This window comes from Pan paniscus, chromosome 7 (assembly GCF_029289425.2).
Source record: "Pan paniscus chromosome 7, NHGRI_mPanPan1-v2.0_pri, whole genome shotgun sequence".
Classification (NCBI taxonomy): domain Eukaryota; kingdom Metazoa; phylum Chordata; class Mammalia; order Primates; family Hominidae; genus Pan; species Pan paniscus.
In genome coordinates, this window is record NC_073256.2 from 133,019,340 (window position 1) to 133,036,595 (window position 17,256).

At 34.3% G+C, this 17,256-nt stretch overlaps 1 protein-coding gene across 8 annotated transcripts in view; it reads right to left on the reverse strand.

Moving 5' to 3' along the window:
- The window catches only part of TRPS1 (transcriptional repressor GATA binding 1), a 266,411-nt gene that overhangs the window by 216,614 nt on the left and 32,541 nt on the right, over nucleotides 1-17,256 (reverse strand). For 3 of the 8 annotated variants that reach the window (XM_055116869.2, XM_034966510.3, XM_063606877.1), the window contains exon 2: nucleotides 3,179-3,336. The exons of 2 other annotated variants lie outside the window; for them this stretch is intronic. In XM_055116869.2, the coding sequence (XP_054972844.1) occupies nucleotides 3,179-3,215 (37 nt within the window). In that variant the 5' untranslated portion in view covers nucleotides 3,216-3,336. Of the gene's footprint in view, nucleotides 1-3,178; nucleotides 3,337-16,820; nucleotides 16,916-17,256 lie in introns of all 8 variants that reach the window. 3 more of the 8 variants (XM_063606879.1, XM_034966511.3, XM_063606878.1) reach the window with 3 other exon arrangements.

A 17,256-nucleotide genomic window follows, 5' to 3' on the forward strand; every position in this document is an offset into this window, starting at 1 on the left:
TATATATTTATATATGGTCTATATTATATATAACATGTACACGTTATGTTTATAAAATACATATATGTGTTTATGGTTATAGAATACATCACGTTTATTTATATGGTACATATACGTATACATAAATAACATAAATTAGAATTCGATATTGTTACCCTATGTAACCGGGATGTAAATATAGTTTCAAACAAAATATCTTCATAGTCAAAAAGACAGAAACAGCTATGTTATAAACAGAGTGAAAACTGCCTCATCACTTTCAGGAAGCGGAGGATGACAAACGTTCCAGCTCTGACCTACCAACAAATTTCTTTGAGCCACATTTGGGGCTTGCCTGAAAGTCAGAAGAAAGACCTGCTATGCATCACAGTGGTCAGATCAGGTTTTCCTAGGACTCTGTCCAGCATGCTGGGGAACCTAATAAGCTCTGGGTGTCCATATGCAGCCTGGTGAAAACAGTACCTGTTCCACCACTGGGAGCACACTGGAAACTGACTAAGAAAGAAGATTAAGCTGAACCATATGACATTGTCCTTGTGTGGCTCAAAACAGCAAAACATTAGCAGTTTGCTATGGTTCACCTTTACACATTAGCTCAACCATGTCTCTCAAGTTAAGTTAGTGACATCAGTGACTGGGGTCAAAAGAAGAATACTGGAACAAATTCTTCTGCTGGAGTAGAATGAGTCAGAACTTTAAGAATATAAAATAAACTAAGAAACAATTTGTGTAGTGTCAATTAAAGAATGCATTAACAAAGGCTGGTCGAGGACTGGGTTCCATGGCTGCTGTTTCTTAATCACTCAGCTTAAAAAGCTGTCAAGTGCTGTGTAAGTCATCACCCCAAATGTCTCTTGGAAAATTCCACCTGTGACATTCTGATTAAACAAGACTTCTTTGTTAGTTGACTTCGCCATAAGGACTAACAGTTAGTTATACCGCAATTATCCAAAACATGCTGAGAAAATCTAAATTAATAACATGAGGTTTAGTCATTTTCATCTATAATTTCTCACAAGTACTGAAGTACCACACTGGCTTTGGATAGACAAGTGTACCTTTGCTTCTGAAAAGCTGGTCATGCAAAATTTTTATATGAATCACTGAACAAGGATAGTGCACTAGAGTATAAGGAATCATTTATAAAGTAAAAATGTGCCACAGTGAATAATGTGAAAAATAGCATAATGGTACTTAAGAAAGTACACTGGGCCAAGCACACGGGCTCACGCCTGTAATCCCCACACTTTGGGAGGCCACGGCGGGTGGATCACCTGAGGTCAGGAGTTCAAGACCAGCTGACCAACATGGCGAAATTCCATCTCTACAAAAAAAATACAAAAATTAGCTGGGTGTGGTGGTGCATGCCTGTAATCCCAGCTACTAGGGAGGCTGAGGCAGGAGAACTGCTTGAACCCAGGAAGTGGAGGTTGCAGTGAGCCAAGATCGTGCCATTGCACTCCAGCCTGGGCGACAAGAGTGAAACTCCATCTCAAAAGAAAAAAAACAAAAGCAAAAACAAAAACAAAAAGACAGAAAGTACACTGTTCTTCTTACACATCAATAATGTTATTCGCCAAATACCTATAAAAGCTCCCTCTTGGAACAAAATTACATATATAGGATGGAAGAGTGAAGTTTCAAGTGAAAGTGTTGGCGTTGAGGCAATGTAAACCTGACTGACTTCTGGAGGAAAGAAGGGGAATATGAGCTTCCCATCTTGGTGTCATTCTATTAGGCCCTAAAATTAACAAAACTTGATAACCACTGTTAAAAAAGGAAACACTGGTAAACTATTTTTTTTAATGTTTGCATTTCAATGTCTTATGTGTTATGTCAACCTTTTAGGAGTCCTGTATTCTTTGTCAGAAGTGACTAAAGAAGCCCTGGGAATGTGAGAAAATATGCAGAAAACTGAAGGGCAATTTTACTAGTAGTCAATAAAGGGAAAACAGGGAAAGAAAGACTAAATGAGCAAACTGAAAAAATTAGGTATCATTTAAAATATAAGGTTGAGCAAAATATGCATGGTTTTAACTTGGTCTACAGAAAAGGATATTTTAGGTTGTAATCAAACATTCCTACACATAAAATTGTGAAGGTTTGATACAACTTCTCTTACCTTTCCCTCCAGAATTTCCTGATTGTTAATTTTTTCCATTACACATAATGTCTTCACTAACTATTACAATATAATCTTCCCTTACTGAATAACTATATCATTTGTATTTTAACAGTTTCTTCTTAAGATGACTAGAACCTAACACTGAATCACCTAAATGAAATGAATAAGGTTACACACACAAAAAAGATAAAAATCCTATATCAAAAGACAGGACTCACGAAGAAATGAGGAAGAAATAATCTAATTCATTAAGGTTATCCTTCCGTCAAAATGATGAGAAAATGGTTTATGCCCATGTGTTAACGCCAGGGTGAGCGATTAGGAAAATGGCAACATTTTAAATAGCAAGGGAACCAAGATAAAATACTTAAAAGTGAATAGATCTAAATACATTAGTATTTTAAAAATTAACTTGTTTTTCAAAACAAAAAGAAGCTTTAGCTCTAGTTGATTTATTGTTACATTGAAGAGATATAATGGGTCATAGTTTAAAGACTACTCAACCAGCATCTTTAGTGGCTGGGAGAAAATATGACTTAATTAAATTATCATCTTTCTAAAATTTCAGTTCCTTCTTCTACCCAAGAACAGATACTTAGAACACTTATGACTCATGACTCCTTATGCTGAATAGAGCCCTTAATAATATACATTGCAAAGACTGTTAAACTGCTAAAACTTCAAAGAAATCTCTGAAAGGTCATTTGGGTTTTATTTTGTGTTGTGGGGGCGGGGGCATGTTCTTTAGTTGCTGTTTTTAAAAAAAATGTGCTTAATTTAGTTGACTATACTTTGAAGTAGCTATAGAAGAAATAATTTTACTGGAATTATATCATCGTAATTTTTCAGAGTGACAGATTATGTAAATATAAGCACATTTGTCATACTTCTAAGTGGAAGAAACTCCCCTAGCGAGTCGTAAGTTAGATACCATAAGACTATAGCCACCCTCAAGTTATTATCTCTAAGACAAATAACAGATTGCACGATGTTTTACTGTGTGCCAAGAACTTTTCCAGTTAACATTTTCACTTGAAAAAATAGATCACATACTTGTAAAATCATACCCAGCATTGACTTCATAAGGCATGTGGCTTTAGAGTGCTTTTTACAATTATTAATTCTATTAGTCAACTAGCAGGAGGCTAATGCAATTGTCTTAGAAGACGCTCAGAAGACACAGAAGACATTTTGAGAGCTGATCTGTACATCTGCAAAACAAAGCAAAAGAAAAATTTTCCTTCCTAAATGATGTAAACATATTTTCATGTATCACACCTAAAATATATTAATATGCTGGCATCATAGGCTGCCTGAAAGATATAAAAGCATGAGCAAATCTGGAGCAAGATCCTCTCCCTCCCCAGGGTTTTAATAAAGCAACAAGAGAAGGAGGAACATGATATAAAAGGTTACAGGACATAAGTCATTTTCATAACAGACTGTGATGTTGGTGAAATTATTTAACCTCTAAAACCCCTTCAACCCTAATGACCATAATACTTACCTACATTGGGGTGGGGATAAAAGATCTTAATTTGTAAACACCAGCAAATGCTTTTATAGGGAAAATCTTAAAGCAATTAAAATACGTAATCACAACAATGAACATAGTCATTAGTTTTGGCAACTCTATTTTAAACTTTATCACCCTACTACATAGCAATATCCTTCATGCAGTCTACCTTACCCCTGGAAAAGTTCAAAATGCCCGTTAGAGTAAGTCTACTATGAATTGCCATTTTAGATAATGGGCTAAAAGTGAAGTTGAGAAAGAGGAGGTAAAGAATTTAAAGGAGAACAGCAAAGCTCAAAATTGCTATTTTAAGTCCTCTATTTAATTGTGAGATTAAAAATTGACCTCTGGGGCTATGTAATAGTGAGCAGGCCTACATTTACATTATTCTCCACCTGAACAGCCCATATAATGAGAATGCATATTATATGCCAAGATATTTAGGCAGGTTAAAAATATATGTAGCTTTCCCAAAATACCCTATTTGTATTAATTTTCATTGCTGAGATATAAGACATTCCCATCTGTAAAAATCATAAATTTCTACTCTTAATTAACCGTATTTCCTTCTAAATAAAACAAATCTAAATGCTTTGCTTTCTTAGAAAATGTGTTTACTTTTATAAAAATAGGAGTGTACTATTTCTGTTACCGTATAATTTAGACAGATTTATGCAGTAGAAATAATCAGCATTAGAGCTTAAAAATAATTCTAACTATTTTATCTCACTATTTAAAGTGCTTAAATACATAAGAAAAAAAAATCTTCTCCTGTAGAAGACTGACTGATGTTCTCAAGAGGGCACCTTCACAGCAAAAGGGATTTGAGTTTTCTATCATTATCTAGATACTGTAAATTAACCACTAGTGTTTTAGTTATATTTCATATATTATATATAAATATATACATGCATACATTTAATGACATATGTACTCCAACTAACCTTGCAATAGGTAATCAAATAAATTATTCAACTAAATAAATCAACTATCACAGTAATATAAAAACAGAGCTTAGATCACGCATCAGCTCAACACAGGTGAACTAAAATTTATTTCCATTAGATGAGAAACTCTTTGAAGGTAAGAGGTGTAAATTCTATAAATTCTATATTCTTTGTAGTATCTTGACCCTAAGCAAAGTAAAGAATCAAAACATGAGTAAAAATCGTATGGAAATTGCATATCCAGTTTCTACACCTGATTTAAATCACCTGCTCGTGTGATCAAGGGCAAGTCCTTTTGCTTCTCTGAGCCTCCATCTTTACCTGTACAATAAGGGAATTTGAATAAATTATTTCTAAAATTCCCCCACCTCTGTGACTCTACAATAGTTCCGGTTAATAGCACTTCAATTTTACCTTTAAAAAGTTTGCCCAATTGCACTGAAAGACTATAGAACAGCAAACCACCAGCACCAAGGGTGGTTTAAATACCACTGAAGTCTATCTTTGCCTCAATTTCTCACTTCCCCCAATATTCATTCATTCATTCAGTAAATATATCCAACCTCAGTTATGTGCCAAACACACTAAGCAAGATGACTTTAATTTTATTATTTGTCATTAATTTAAGAAAGAAAGATATGCTTAAAAAGCAAAGAAAATGACTATAAGGAACTCCTCAAGGAAAACTGACACTTCTGAGTATCTTTCTAAATATAATTTCATAAACAAATATGTGTGTGCATATATATGTACAGACACACACACATTACATTCTGAACAAGACTCTAAAAAATCAGGAGGGTAAGATCCTGTAATTGGACCTCAGTTTCAAATCTTGTTGCATATAATTTTTAATTATAAGTAACAGTTCTTATTTTCATAATATGTAATGCCAGATGACATTTTCTTTTTGTTTTTCCAGCTTATAAAACTTTTCAACTGTTTGAAATCAAAGCTTAACACAAAAAGAAAAGTCATCATGGTCTTCGCCTTAAAAAGTATGTTTTCTTCCATGCTTGCTTGTATACACATCAGCATAAGAGTACTGAGTTATTAATTACACATTTCATGTAGCTTTTATTTTTAAAAAAACTTTTAAAAGAAAGAAAAAATGTTTCTTTTGATCAAAAGTCCCCACAAAGAATTTAAAGAATTAAGCAAGTGATAGCAAAATAAAAGGAAGGTCAAATCTTGGGCCTAGAGCAAACTAGATAGCTTCCATATGAACAATGTATACAGTTCAGTTTTGAAAGAACATATGTGTTTGCTCATTGGTTTAGGGAAAAAAAAAAAAAAAACACTTGAATCCTGTCTACTCCATATATACAGATCAAAATCAGATTGCTTAAGTGAACTATAAAATGCAAGAGAACATTGTTTATCCAATTCACAAACTCAAGAATCACTGAAGGAGTTTAGATGTTTTCTGTTTCTTCAGATTCCACGGCAATACTTCAATGGTAGATCGCTTTTTTTATAAACTGCTTCAAACTTCGTAAACTCAATGTCAGATCCTGTTCTTTCCTATCCATTTCTATTTAATTTGCTCTCTCTGAATTGACTGTTCCCAAATTTTTAAAGCTATTTTTGAACATCTTAAATCTTGTTGAGTTTTAAATGTCAACACCTTCAAACAACTTCCACCAAATAAATCTCTTATTAATTCACATCAAACTAATCCAAAATGATCATTTCTATTAACATATGCTTCAGAGCACAAAAGCCCATTAATAGTCATCTGGACACTAGAACTAACCAAAAGCCCTCTGAGATAAAATGCACATTATTTAGATATCCTATTTCAAAGGTTTTGATGCTAGCCCAAACACATTTTATTAGGCTTTTATTTCATCTTGCTATGTTCTCTAGATTTTAAATATCTCATTTCAAATGCACTTGTCTAGGTAAAAGGAGACAGTGTGGTAAGTAAGCAATAAATGTCCTATTTGCCTAAATGAATCTTCTTATATCCAAATACATGTTAAAGAAAAAATTCATTAACCACTGTACTTTTATAAGAAAATTACAGAACTTTTTTTTTTCAAAGACTTTAGGCTATAGTCACAATGACACTGTAGGACACATGTATATATATAAAAAGAATGCACCTATTTCACTAACTAGGGAAACTAAAATAGAGCAAGAATACATCATGGAGCCTCAAAAGGCAAGGGGAATTGATTATTTTTCCTTTCATAACCAGTGAGAGGCAAATGTATTAAAATCCCTGATTTGAATAAGATCACAATTTCACTGTGCAAATTGAGAAATGTTACCATTTGTTTCCCTGCAGAAAAGTAGTTTTTCCTTTTGTTTTCCTCTCAAAACACACACACACAATTAAAATATCTGCAATGACAACTGTTGATTCACGTAGGCCAATCTGACTTTACATTTGCACACAAGTCAGTTTCAACTTCATCCCTACTTCTCTGTTAAACTTAGGCTATTTCAACTGGTCTCTGGGCAAAGAGCCAAGCACAGCACTTAAATTCAAAAAGAGTAGCTCATCGAAGAGTATAAATGTTTCTATTTATCTTGATGGTTATGATGTGAATTGACATTTTATTATATGTAAATTAGATTTTCACTCATAACAAAAATAACGAGTGCTGTGCTTTGTAGGAATGTCTTTGACTATGTTGCCAGCCTTTGTTGAAAACTATCATTGAATAGTAAAGGTAGTTTAATATTTTTATGTACTAATGTTGCTTTTTTCTGTTTTCCTACCTGTTAATCAATAGAAAAGAAAATCTCAATTATTAACTCAATCCACCAATATAACTAACAGCTTTCTTTGTTCTCCCTTAATAAATCTGTGTCAATCACTGCAAATCCATTTGGTAAACTGACACACATATTCAGTATAGTGAATCTAATAGATGCTTACCATAAAGATAACATAGTGCAATTAGAATGCTCGCTGTCTTCACAGCACCAGTAAGCCAAGTATATTCAGTAAGTTTTATTACTATTAGTAGTATTAAAAGTGCCAAATTTAATATAAGATTAAAACCAGATGTTGTGAAGACATACTGAGAACTTATACCTGTAATATACTCTGTATGTGTGCATGTGCATGTGTGTGTATCTCTAAAAATGAAGGGAAGTAATTTTGTGCCTTCATATGCAATAGTTCTTCCTCATGAAACTAGGAAACAACTCACAAAGCACTAGGCTCACCCCTACTCTACCACAGGGAGCAGTTTAAATGGACTGCACCCATCTGAGAACCAATGGACTAAGGACAACCATAGACGTATCCAACAGATAACGCAAACATTACAATGAACAAGCTAATCCATTCATGCAACAAAAGGGATTTAGAAATTTGGTACAAAATACAAAATTTGGTTTAGCTACCACCCTATTTAGTGCCAACTCCTTATTTTAACCTAATTAGCATAATTTTTCCCTCTGACAAAAACAAATTACACACACACACACACACACACACACACAGGAGTCATTTTCTCTCTTTTGTTAAGTATGGAGAAATGTTCCAAAGAAAACTGATCTTAAAATATATATATGCTTGAAAGCAACTTCTCATAATAAAATTAAATAACTTTTTCCTGACTTCTAGGATATGAAAAGCTTTATATATGGGCAAAAAAAGTAAACATATAATCCGTTCATAATTTGGAGTTGGATAAGTAACAGGCTTAGAAAGCTTCAACTATAAGAACCTTTTTTGAAAAACTATTATGGTATTTCAGAACATTCTGCCATGCTCACCACAAGTTTAGCTAAGCTCTGCCTGGGATTTTAATATGGTAACTGTTTAAGCATAGATGACAAGAAACCCACGACTTGTCTCTAGACTCTTCCCATAATATTAGCTTCAAAAAAAGAAAATGAAAGGAGATTCCTTGGTCAAATTAAGTTTAATGGAAACTGTATAATACATATCCCTCCCAGAGATCCACAATGTACATTAGCGTTTACAGCTCTAAGAAGTCCTAGGGGTTGGAGACGGTGACGTGTGTTCAATCTAGGCTGAAATTTCCCAATCTCATTTGGCTTTATGTCACATAGTGCCATTTAGCCAACAAAACTAATGTTCTGATGAACACAGTGGGAAAGGCCACTCTAAGAAAGTAATGTTCGAGGAAGAAATTTAACCGAGATTTTAAAGCATGCGTAGTTAAGGAAAAAACAAAACAAAACAAAAAAAACCAGTATTCCTTCACTAACTTGGCAAAAAGACTAAGATGTTTTGTTATGAAGAGGGCTGTTTTGAAGGATTTGTTTTTGTTTTTTGTTTTTTTCCAGAAGAGCTATCTATGTTAAAAGAAGATTGAGGCATATCATCATTAAAGATTTAGAATCAGAATTTTTTTGAAAGAATGTGTAGTGGCAGAGCATTACAGATAGAACATTGGATTTTAAAAAGGGAACAGATAAAACATCTACATACAATAAAATCCCAGGTGTCCAAATTATACATTCATAAACATACATGGATATAAACTCAATGTTATCTTTGAGCTAAAAAGATTATACAGATATCACTGCATAAAGCTCTATTTTTTCAACTATTGTTGCTAATGCTGTCCAGCTACCGTGATCAGTTTAAAACCTTATATGCCAAATTTCTCATTATTTTATAATAACTTAAATTTTATCTGACTAAAATTGAGCCAGGAACCAAGATATGGCAAAGGCCTTTAATTAAATATGGAATGTGGAAAGACCCAGGATTGCACTGAGGCATCTTCAGTTCATATAGTTACAATCGGTAGTTCTCAAATGCTTGCAGATACCTCAGATCTATCCCACATGCTCCTCCCTGATTATTAATAAATCTTTTCTTCTCCACTCCACTCAGTCTGTGTCCCCAGATCCACCTATCCTAACAATGAAGGATAGAAAACTAATGCCTGGGGTCACAATCAGTAAACACATGTCTATTACAGACCCTATCTCACCCTTGAAAATCCCAAGCAGATCCCATAGCTTTACGGGCTTTTGAATTTTGTTTTATCATTATTGCATTATTTTACCCCCAAAGATTAAAACAAAAGATCAGAAAGAAAGAAATAAAATAAAAAATAGGTTAGGTAGATGTCAAAGTAAAACTGAAACAGGTAATTAATCTTAAATTAATTGTAAACACAAAGCCAGATAGAGTGGTGAGATTCAAGCCTGAGAGGATGACCACGAGTTCCTTCTGGACCCATCCCACACAGCCTCTATTTTACACATTCACATATGAGAGGAAGAATAGTGATGTGACATACAGGAGTAAGACTACAGAATTCGGGCAGAAATTAGCTCACTTGTTAAGTATTTTGTATAGGCAATCTCGTCAATCTTCACTTTCAAATTCAGTATAAACTTAAGAATCTATCTAAACATACACAGAGCCATACACACACACACACCTTTAGAAAAGATTTTCACCATCTGCACCCCAATTATTAGTTTCTCCATCAATCTTGTTGTGGACACCTATCATAACAGAGTAAGGGAAATACACATATATAATTCCAGGTTCAGGTGTTTTACAAATAGTTCTTTCAGAATTTAATTGAATGTTGAAAGAAACCAAAAGTCAGAGGTAGGTTTTTTTAAGGCCTATGATCTTCAGTGTTGATACATATTCTAACCTGAATTTCTAGCTAATAAAAAATATTTCATGTTCTTATTATATGAGCCAGGAACTGTGCCAAGAGTGCATTATCTCATTTGATTTTAATTTGGATGAACAATCCTTTAAGTACTATTATCATTCACAGTTTACAGATAATGCAGCTAAGACATGGAGAAGTTAAATCGCTTGTCTAGGTGCAGACCTAGCACATGAACAAGTTGGGTCTGAAGGAATCAAAAGACCACTTGGTTTCCCAATGCATTTCTCATAATCACTTTAACAACAGTTAACCAATGCAAAAAGTGATAACATTTTAAGAAACTTACAAGAGAACACAATCTACAAGACGTCATGTTACAAAGGCTGCTATCAAACATATTTGTCTGCCTCTATAGTTACGTCAAGTGAATGAATATACAATCTTCCCAATATTCTCACAGACTACCAGATTATCCTAACTTTTGAATCTGCCTCATAATGCCTAACACATCACCAACATTACCAAACTACATGTCTCTAAAATGGATTCACTTCTACAAAGCCCTCTACAATTTTCACAAGCAAAACTTAGTCTTCTCCACTGTCATGTGGCACCTTGTGCATATCTTCTCTTGAGGTACCTGCCACTTCACACAGAATTATGTGTTTATGTTTTAGGCTACCCCTCTAGACTGTGAAACTCTTCAAACCAGAAAATATATTATGATTTATATTATCATTGTTGTTAATTCAAAATATTAATAGCTATCCATTCATATATGTGATACTAATCAAAATATTGATATAAAATAATTGAATATATATAAATAGCTACATCTCATCAGTGATCTCAAGCTTTTTCCAGGTGCAACACATCTGAGGCTCATTTCCATCATCAGCACTAGCAGACTATGATGGTGACTATTGCAGAGGAATAAAGTATAATAGCATATTGGCACAAGGGACATGCAAGTTTTTAAAAAGCCAAGTGATACTAACATGCCCTTCCTCACAGTGACAGGCCTATGACACAGCAGGCACTCGTTCTTATTAGATGGATGGATAGATGGATGGATGGATGGATGGATGGATGGATGTTGACACACTTAGAAATTTCTATATATTGCTTTTGTCTTCAAGGAAAGTCTGAATCTCTTGATATTAAATAGGCTCAGGAAACTAACAGCTAGAAAAATGCTAAAGTTGTCTCAACAACATAATAACAAACCAAATCACGACATCCAAGGAATCAAGGCATTAATTTTCTCCTTATTTCGGCTGAAAAAAGAATCAGATATCATAGCTCTAGATCCATGGGCACAGATCAAGAAATGTACAAGTCGTGAGACATAAGAACTACTGAATTTTTTTTTTAAAATGGTAAATCACAGCCATGTTGGTTTGATTTAGATTCCATAAATGTCTGTGTAACTTTACACATCAAAAATATCTGTAGACTGATTACACAGAGGAAAGTTCATTAAAAAGTGGCACACTCTCTATATAGTGATAATTCTATAATAAGAGTACCATAATCAGTAAAATGAATTTGTATGTTTGTATATTTGGATGATTATGTATGTTTTATACATGAACATCATATGGTATGTAATAGGTTTATTAAATATATAATGTTTACTATAAATATATGCACTTATATATACATAAGTTTTATTTACAAATTTTTCATTCTGTATTCTCCAACATTCCAAAACTCAAAATATACTATACAAGTAGCATAATACATAAAAAATAAATAGTTTATCTTTTAAGAGAATAGCCTGGAACATAAAAAGAATACAGAAAAGCCCCAAACATCTGGATTAGACGCCAAGAAACTTAAAACATTCAGAAGGACACAAAACCAGAAGTTTAATTTTAAAATGCACGTACACACACAAACACACGCGCACACACACACACACACACACACCAATTCTCACAGTATTACTTCCTGAATTTCTCAAACTGGAAACAAGCTAAATCTATATCAGCAGTAGAATAGATTTTTTAAAGTTGTGGTATATGATTATAAAATACAATACCTGTTCATACAACAGAATACTATGGTACAATACAAATGAACAAACTACATACAACATGAATGAATTTTACAAACATGATGCTGAGTGTGACATGACAGACACAAACGAATGCATGCTTTCAATGTATATGGACACGTGTAAAGTTCAAAAACAAGTAGAACTATCTAAAGTGTTTAGCAGTCAGTAGAGTGACTGATTCCTGGAGGACGAAGAAAGAGACCAGGAGGAGCACAAAGGGCTTCTAGAGTACTGGCAATATTGTATTTCCTGACATGAGTGATAGTTACACAGGTGTATTTGTTTTGTAATAATTCATTGAGCTACAGACTTAAGATCTGTGCACTTTTCAGCTAAAGTTTAAGAGTGTGTGTGTGATTTTTCAGTGAAACAGCAGTTGCTCTGCAGAGAGCATGGAGTAATACATTGAGGAGAAACCTTTGAGCTGCGATATTTTGATGAGCAAATCAAGCAATCCAATGGAGTGGAATGGGTCATTGATGCCTCAGGCTGAATTGTACGGGAGAAAGGGCCAGGATGTGCCCCAGCAGGCAAACAGGTGGTAAAAGAAGGAAGAGAAGAGAAATTGAAAAGAAAGCGTTCTGAACAAAAGGGATTTCAAAGGGTGAGGGGTTTGAAAAGAGAGATGAAGGGCAAAAACAAGAGCAGAAAGCAACAGACACCCTAACAGGGGTGAAGATAATCAGAGACAGGCAAACAGAAGAGAGGATAAGAACTCTGTATGTGATTCTGCTGGTGGTGGTGGTGGTGGAAGGACAAGCACAGACACACATCTGTAGATATTAAATGTTCCATGAGGATGCACTACCTTGATTATATGACAAAGACAAGCTATGTAAAGGTGGAAGAGAACTAATATTTCTTGAGTACTTATTATGACCAGCCATTTGCTTACTGGCTCACGTAATTTCCCCAGTTGGTTTTCACCAAAAACCTGATAGTTATTTGGTAGTCCTACTTCACAAATGAGGAAACTGGAACTGAAAGGGGGTTAAGGTAACCTGCTTACCCAAGAAGACCGGAGGGAACAGATGAGCAAATAAAACAATACTGTGGTTTTTTCAGAGGATTCATGTATCTAAAATTCTGAATATTTTTATAAGGCTGAATAAATGTTGTGTTTACATGAAGTGTGTGCTAGATTCTACCTTCATCTAAGGTGGTTGCTGTAAATCTATGTAATATCAGTAGACCGAGGTATCCCATCTCACAAACAGAATAATGATGAGTGGTTTCTTATTTTGCATAAAAAAGATAAGTTAATAGGTAAAATGCCATCAGTTTTCAACTTTATACCTGGTTAATATTTTCTTAAGACTTTGGCTTCTAGTATCAAATGGCTTCTAATGTGTACTAGCAACTAACCAAAAAAAAAAAAAAAAGGCAGCACACAAATGTGCCAAGAAGAATACTTGAAAATCTTATTCCTTAAAACTATTTCATGTGGCATTTAGTCTTTGTTTTGTAGGTACACACAGATATAATACAATCACATTTTATTGCACATAATTTGCCCCATCTTTGTATGATATGATAATTTAACACTATTCCATGGAGTTTCTCAGACAGAATCACAAAGTCCAAGATTACAGTCACCTAAACAAGCTTGAGAACTTTGGGTTTAAGCAAAGTAAGAATTAGTTGACTGATCCCCAATCTACGAATGCTTTACATGTTCTAGAAGACAAAGCATGAATAATGCTTTACATGTTTTACTGCTCTCTACAGGAAATAAGCCTACACATGGAAAGAAAAGGATGTTTGTTAAAGAAGCAACATAATACCCAGGAAAAAGTAGCACTCTATAGGATTACTTAAAGTTAATCACATCCATTAGTCTTTTGAACTTTTTGCAAAACAGCATTTCATAGTAACAGTTTTACCTGATTATTTCAAAAGCAAATTACTACAGATTTCACCTAAACAGTACTGGTATCTGGTGGTATTATCACCATCTTCATACCTGCTAAAGATAACTTGTTTATTGAGCCTGCAAACCAGGGTGCTATTCAGAAAATACAATACTGTTATTTAAATGATTTCGTAAAAGAGTTAACATATCATGAGAGTACCAAACAGTACTTTTAATCCTGTTGTAACATTAAGAATGCCCTGTTTTAACATCAAAATAGAACAAGTTATATTAAATGTGAGACATTATGACAGTCATTAAGAAAGAAAATTGCTGCCTACTAAGTGTTTACCATCTTCTTAGGTTAAAAAAAAAAAAAAAGATAAAAAGAAGAAAAAAAAGACAGGTTGTTGTAGGTCCCAAAATTTCCTGCCCTGGTTTACTGAAATAAAAGTGGAATTCTCCTTCATGAAGTCTCACCAATGTAGTCCAGGTGAGCTAAAATAATAGATGAACCCTGGCAGGTAATGCATGTAGTCCAAGGTATGAACAGTGAAAAAACCACATGAAATACTTTGGAGAGTGCTAACCAGTTAAAAGATAGCACTGTTCAAGAATATTTTCTGATGACCAGAAAACTGCTTGAGAGATGACTGCTATAGTCTTTGAGGCAATAAGTTAGAATGCAGTTAGTCCTGTCAAAAAGTCCTACACTTTATCCGTTTGTGCATCTACCACTTCCCTTTCATGAAAACTCTGCAAGCAATTATCCAAACAAGCTGATATGAGAATTTTTTTTCCCCCAGAAACCAAGGTCAAAGATATCTGCTGGCATCAGCACTCATTTTGCACTAAATCCTATTTTTGGGCAAATATTGCAAACTGACCAAGTGATAGGATAACTGATGCTCTTAAGTCAAAACTCACATAACATTTATTCATTCAACATAGTTTCTGAGGGCCAACTATGTGTCAGGCATTGAGTAAAGTGTTGAGTAAGGTGCTGAGGATACAACTGTGAACAAGGCAGAGAAGAAACTTACCCTGAGTGAGCTTATAGTCTACCTAGAGAAAAGAAATAAATAAACAAGGAAGAGCAGTGACTGATCCCAGTTTGGTATAACAACAAGGGGTTCTGGGGGTAAAAAGGAAGAACACAAACAAGGATAGCAAAAACTGGCCAGGTGAAAAGAGAGGATTGAGTGATTCCAACAGAAGAAATGGCAGAAGACCTGGGAAAGGCCCAGATGAAGAGAGAATGTGGCTTCTTAAGGGAACTGAGACAAGTTCAGTGGTATTAGCAATTTCTGTGGTGTTTGGTTAAATTTTTCAATTCCAGGAAATAAAAGATTAACACATAAATATTGTAGAAAATTTGTTTTCCTGAAAATATTAGATAATAATGTATCATATGTATTGACAAAAGTTCACATCAAGTTTTCATACATAATGTTTACTACTGGATTATGGATAGTTTTCCTACATAATTATGTCAAGTAAAAAAGCATTACTGAAATGACATAAATTTTTTCTTTAAAATATTGTCTGATTTTGATGCATTTTTTCATTTTCTGATAAGATAATGCCAATCGTCCTTTTTTTAATCATCAGGAATTAAATATAACCCTGTAAATATAATCATTATATTCTATATATTACATATTAATGTATATGTACATACATATAATTTATTTTAAATTGATCTCTTCCTAAAAGCTTAATAGTCTGGCTATGAAGCACAAGATGACACATTTAATTTCCAATAGGGTTCCTGTTTACTGTGCCACAGATGCAGAGGCATTGATGGTTTTAAAATCACTCTTGTCCATCAGGCTGGAAAATAAAGTACCAATGCAACCCCAAATGTCATACATACATTCTTCTTATGGGCAAGGGCATTTCAGACTTCTAAAATATCCAATCAATTCATTTATTCATATATTATGTATTTATTGGGCATACAATATATTTAAATTCGAAGAGAAAATTATTGCTCTCTAAGAAGCAATAATCTACCTTTGTTAAAGAAACAAGGCTCACATTAAACATTTCAGTAATAGTACAGGACGAGACATGATTTAGCACCAAAATGAGCAGTGTAAACAGTAAATTCCCTTGAAAGTAATCAGTTAAGTACTTGGCTGGGCATGGTGTCTCACGCCTTTAACCCCAACACTTTGGGAGCCCGAGGCAGGAGGATAGCCTGAGGCCAGGAGTTCAAGACCAGCCTGGCCAACATGGTGAAACCCTCTCTACGAAAAATACAAAAATTAGCTGGGTGTGGTGGCGGGTGCCTGTAATCTCAGCTACTTGGGAGCCTGAGGCAGGAGAATCGCTTGAACCTGGGAGGTGGGGGTTACAGTGAGCCGAGACAGCACCACCACACTCCAGCCTGGGCAACAGAGTGAGACTCTATCTAAAAAACAAAACAAAACAAAAAAAGCAAAAAAAAAACACACACAAAAAAGTAATCAGTTAAGTACTAAATGTTTGCTATCTTTTATTAATATTTCTATTATTTCTTTCGTTCATAATAAAATAACCAACGTGGTCAATGGCAGAGGAAACAGTTAACAGAGATGAGAGTGAAGATTATCCTGAGAGAGAAGTAAGAATTGCACAGCTACAGGGGACAGAAAAGGGGATTCCAGCAAACAGGAGTAAGAGAAACAAACGGTTGCTAACAATATTAACATATGCCAAGAAACAGAGAAGAAGCTAGGTTTAAACCAAATGGCTCACATGGAAGACGTGGTTGCCAAGGTTAATAAGACAATCTTGAATCCCAGTTGATGAGGCTGGACCACTTGGAGAAAGCAGGAAGCCACTTGAAGTTTCTAAAAAGAAGAGATTAAGAAAACTAAACTAGATGTGGTGTGACATGTAGACGGAAGAAGGGAAAGGTAGAAAATGAAGAAAAGTGATGGGTTTCAAAACAAATCTTCAACTCTGATCATAAAAGGAAGTGGAATTTCCTCAGAAATATCGCACAGGTTCAGATAAAAAGATGGGGTGACTGGTATACATTAATGGAGACATTAATGATACTGGATTTTTCCAGAATTTATGTGCTATGATCATCTTTATATAGCTATATTGGAGTTATGACTATCAATATTTTATTTATCTGTTACATTATTTGTATTCTTGCCTGGACAGTTTTCTTTTGTTGTCATTC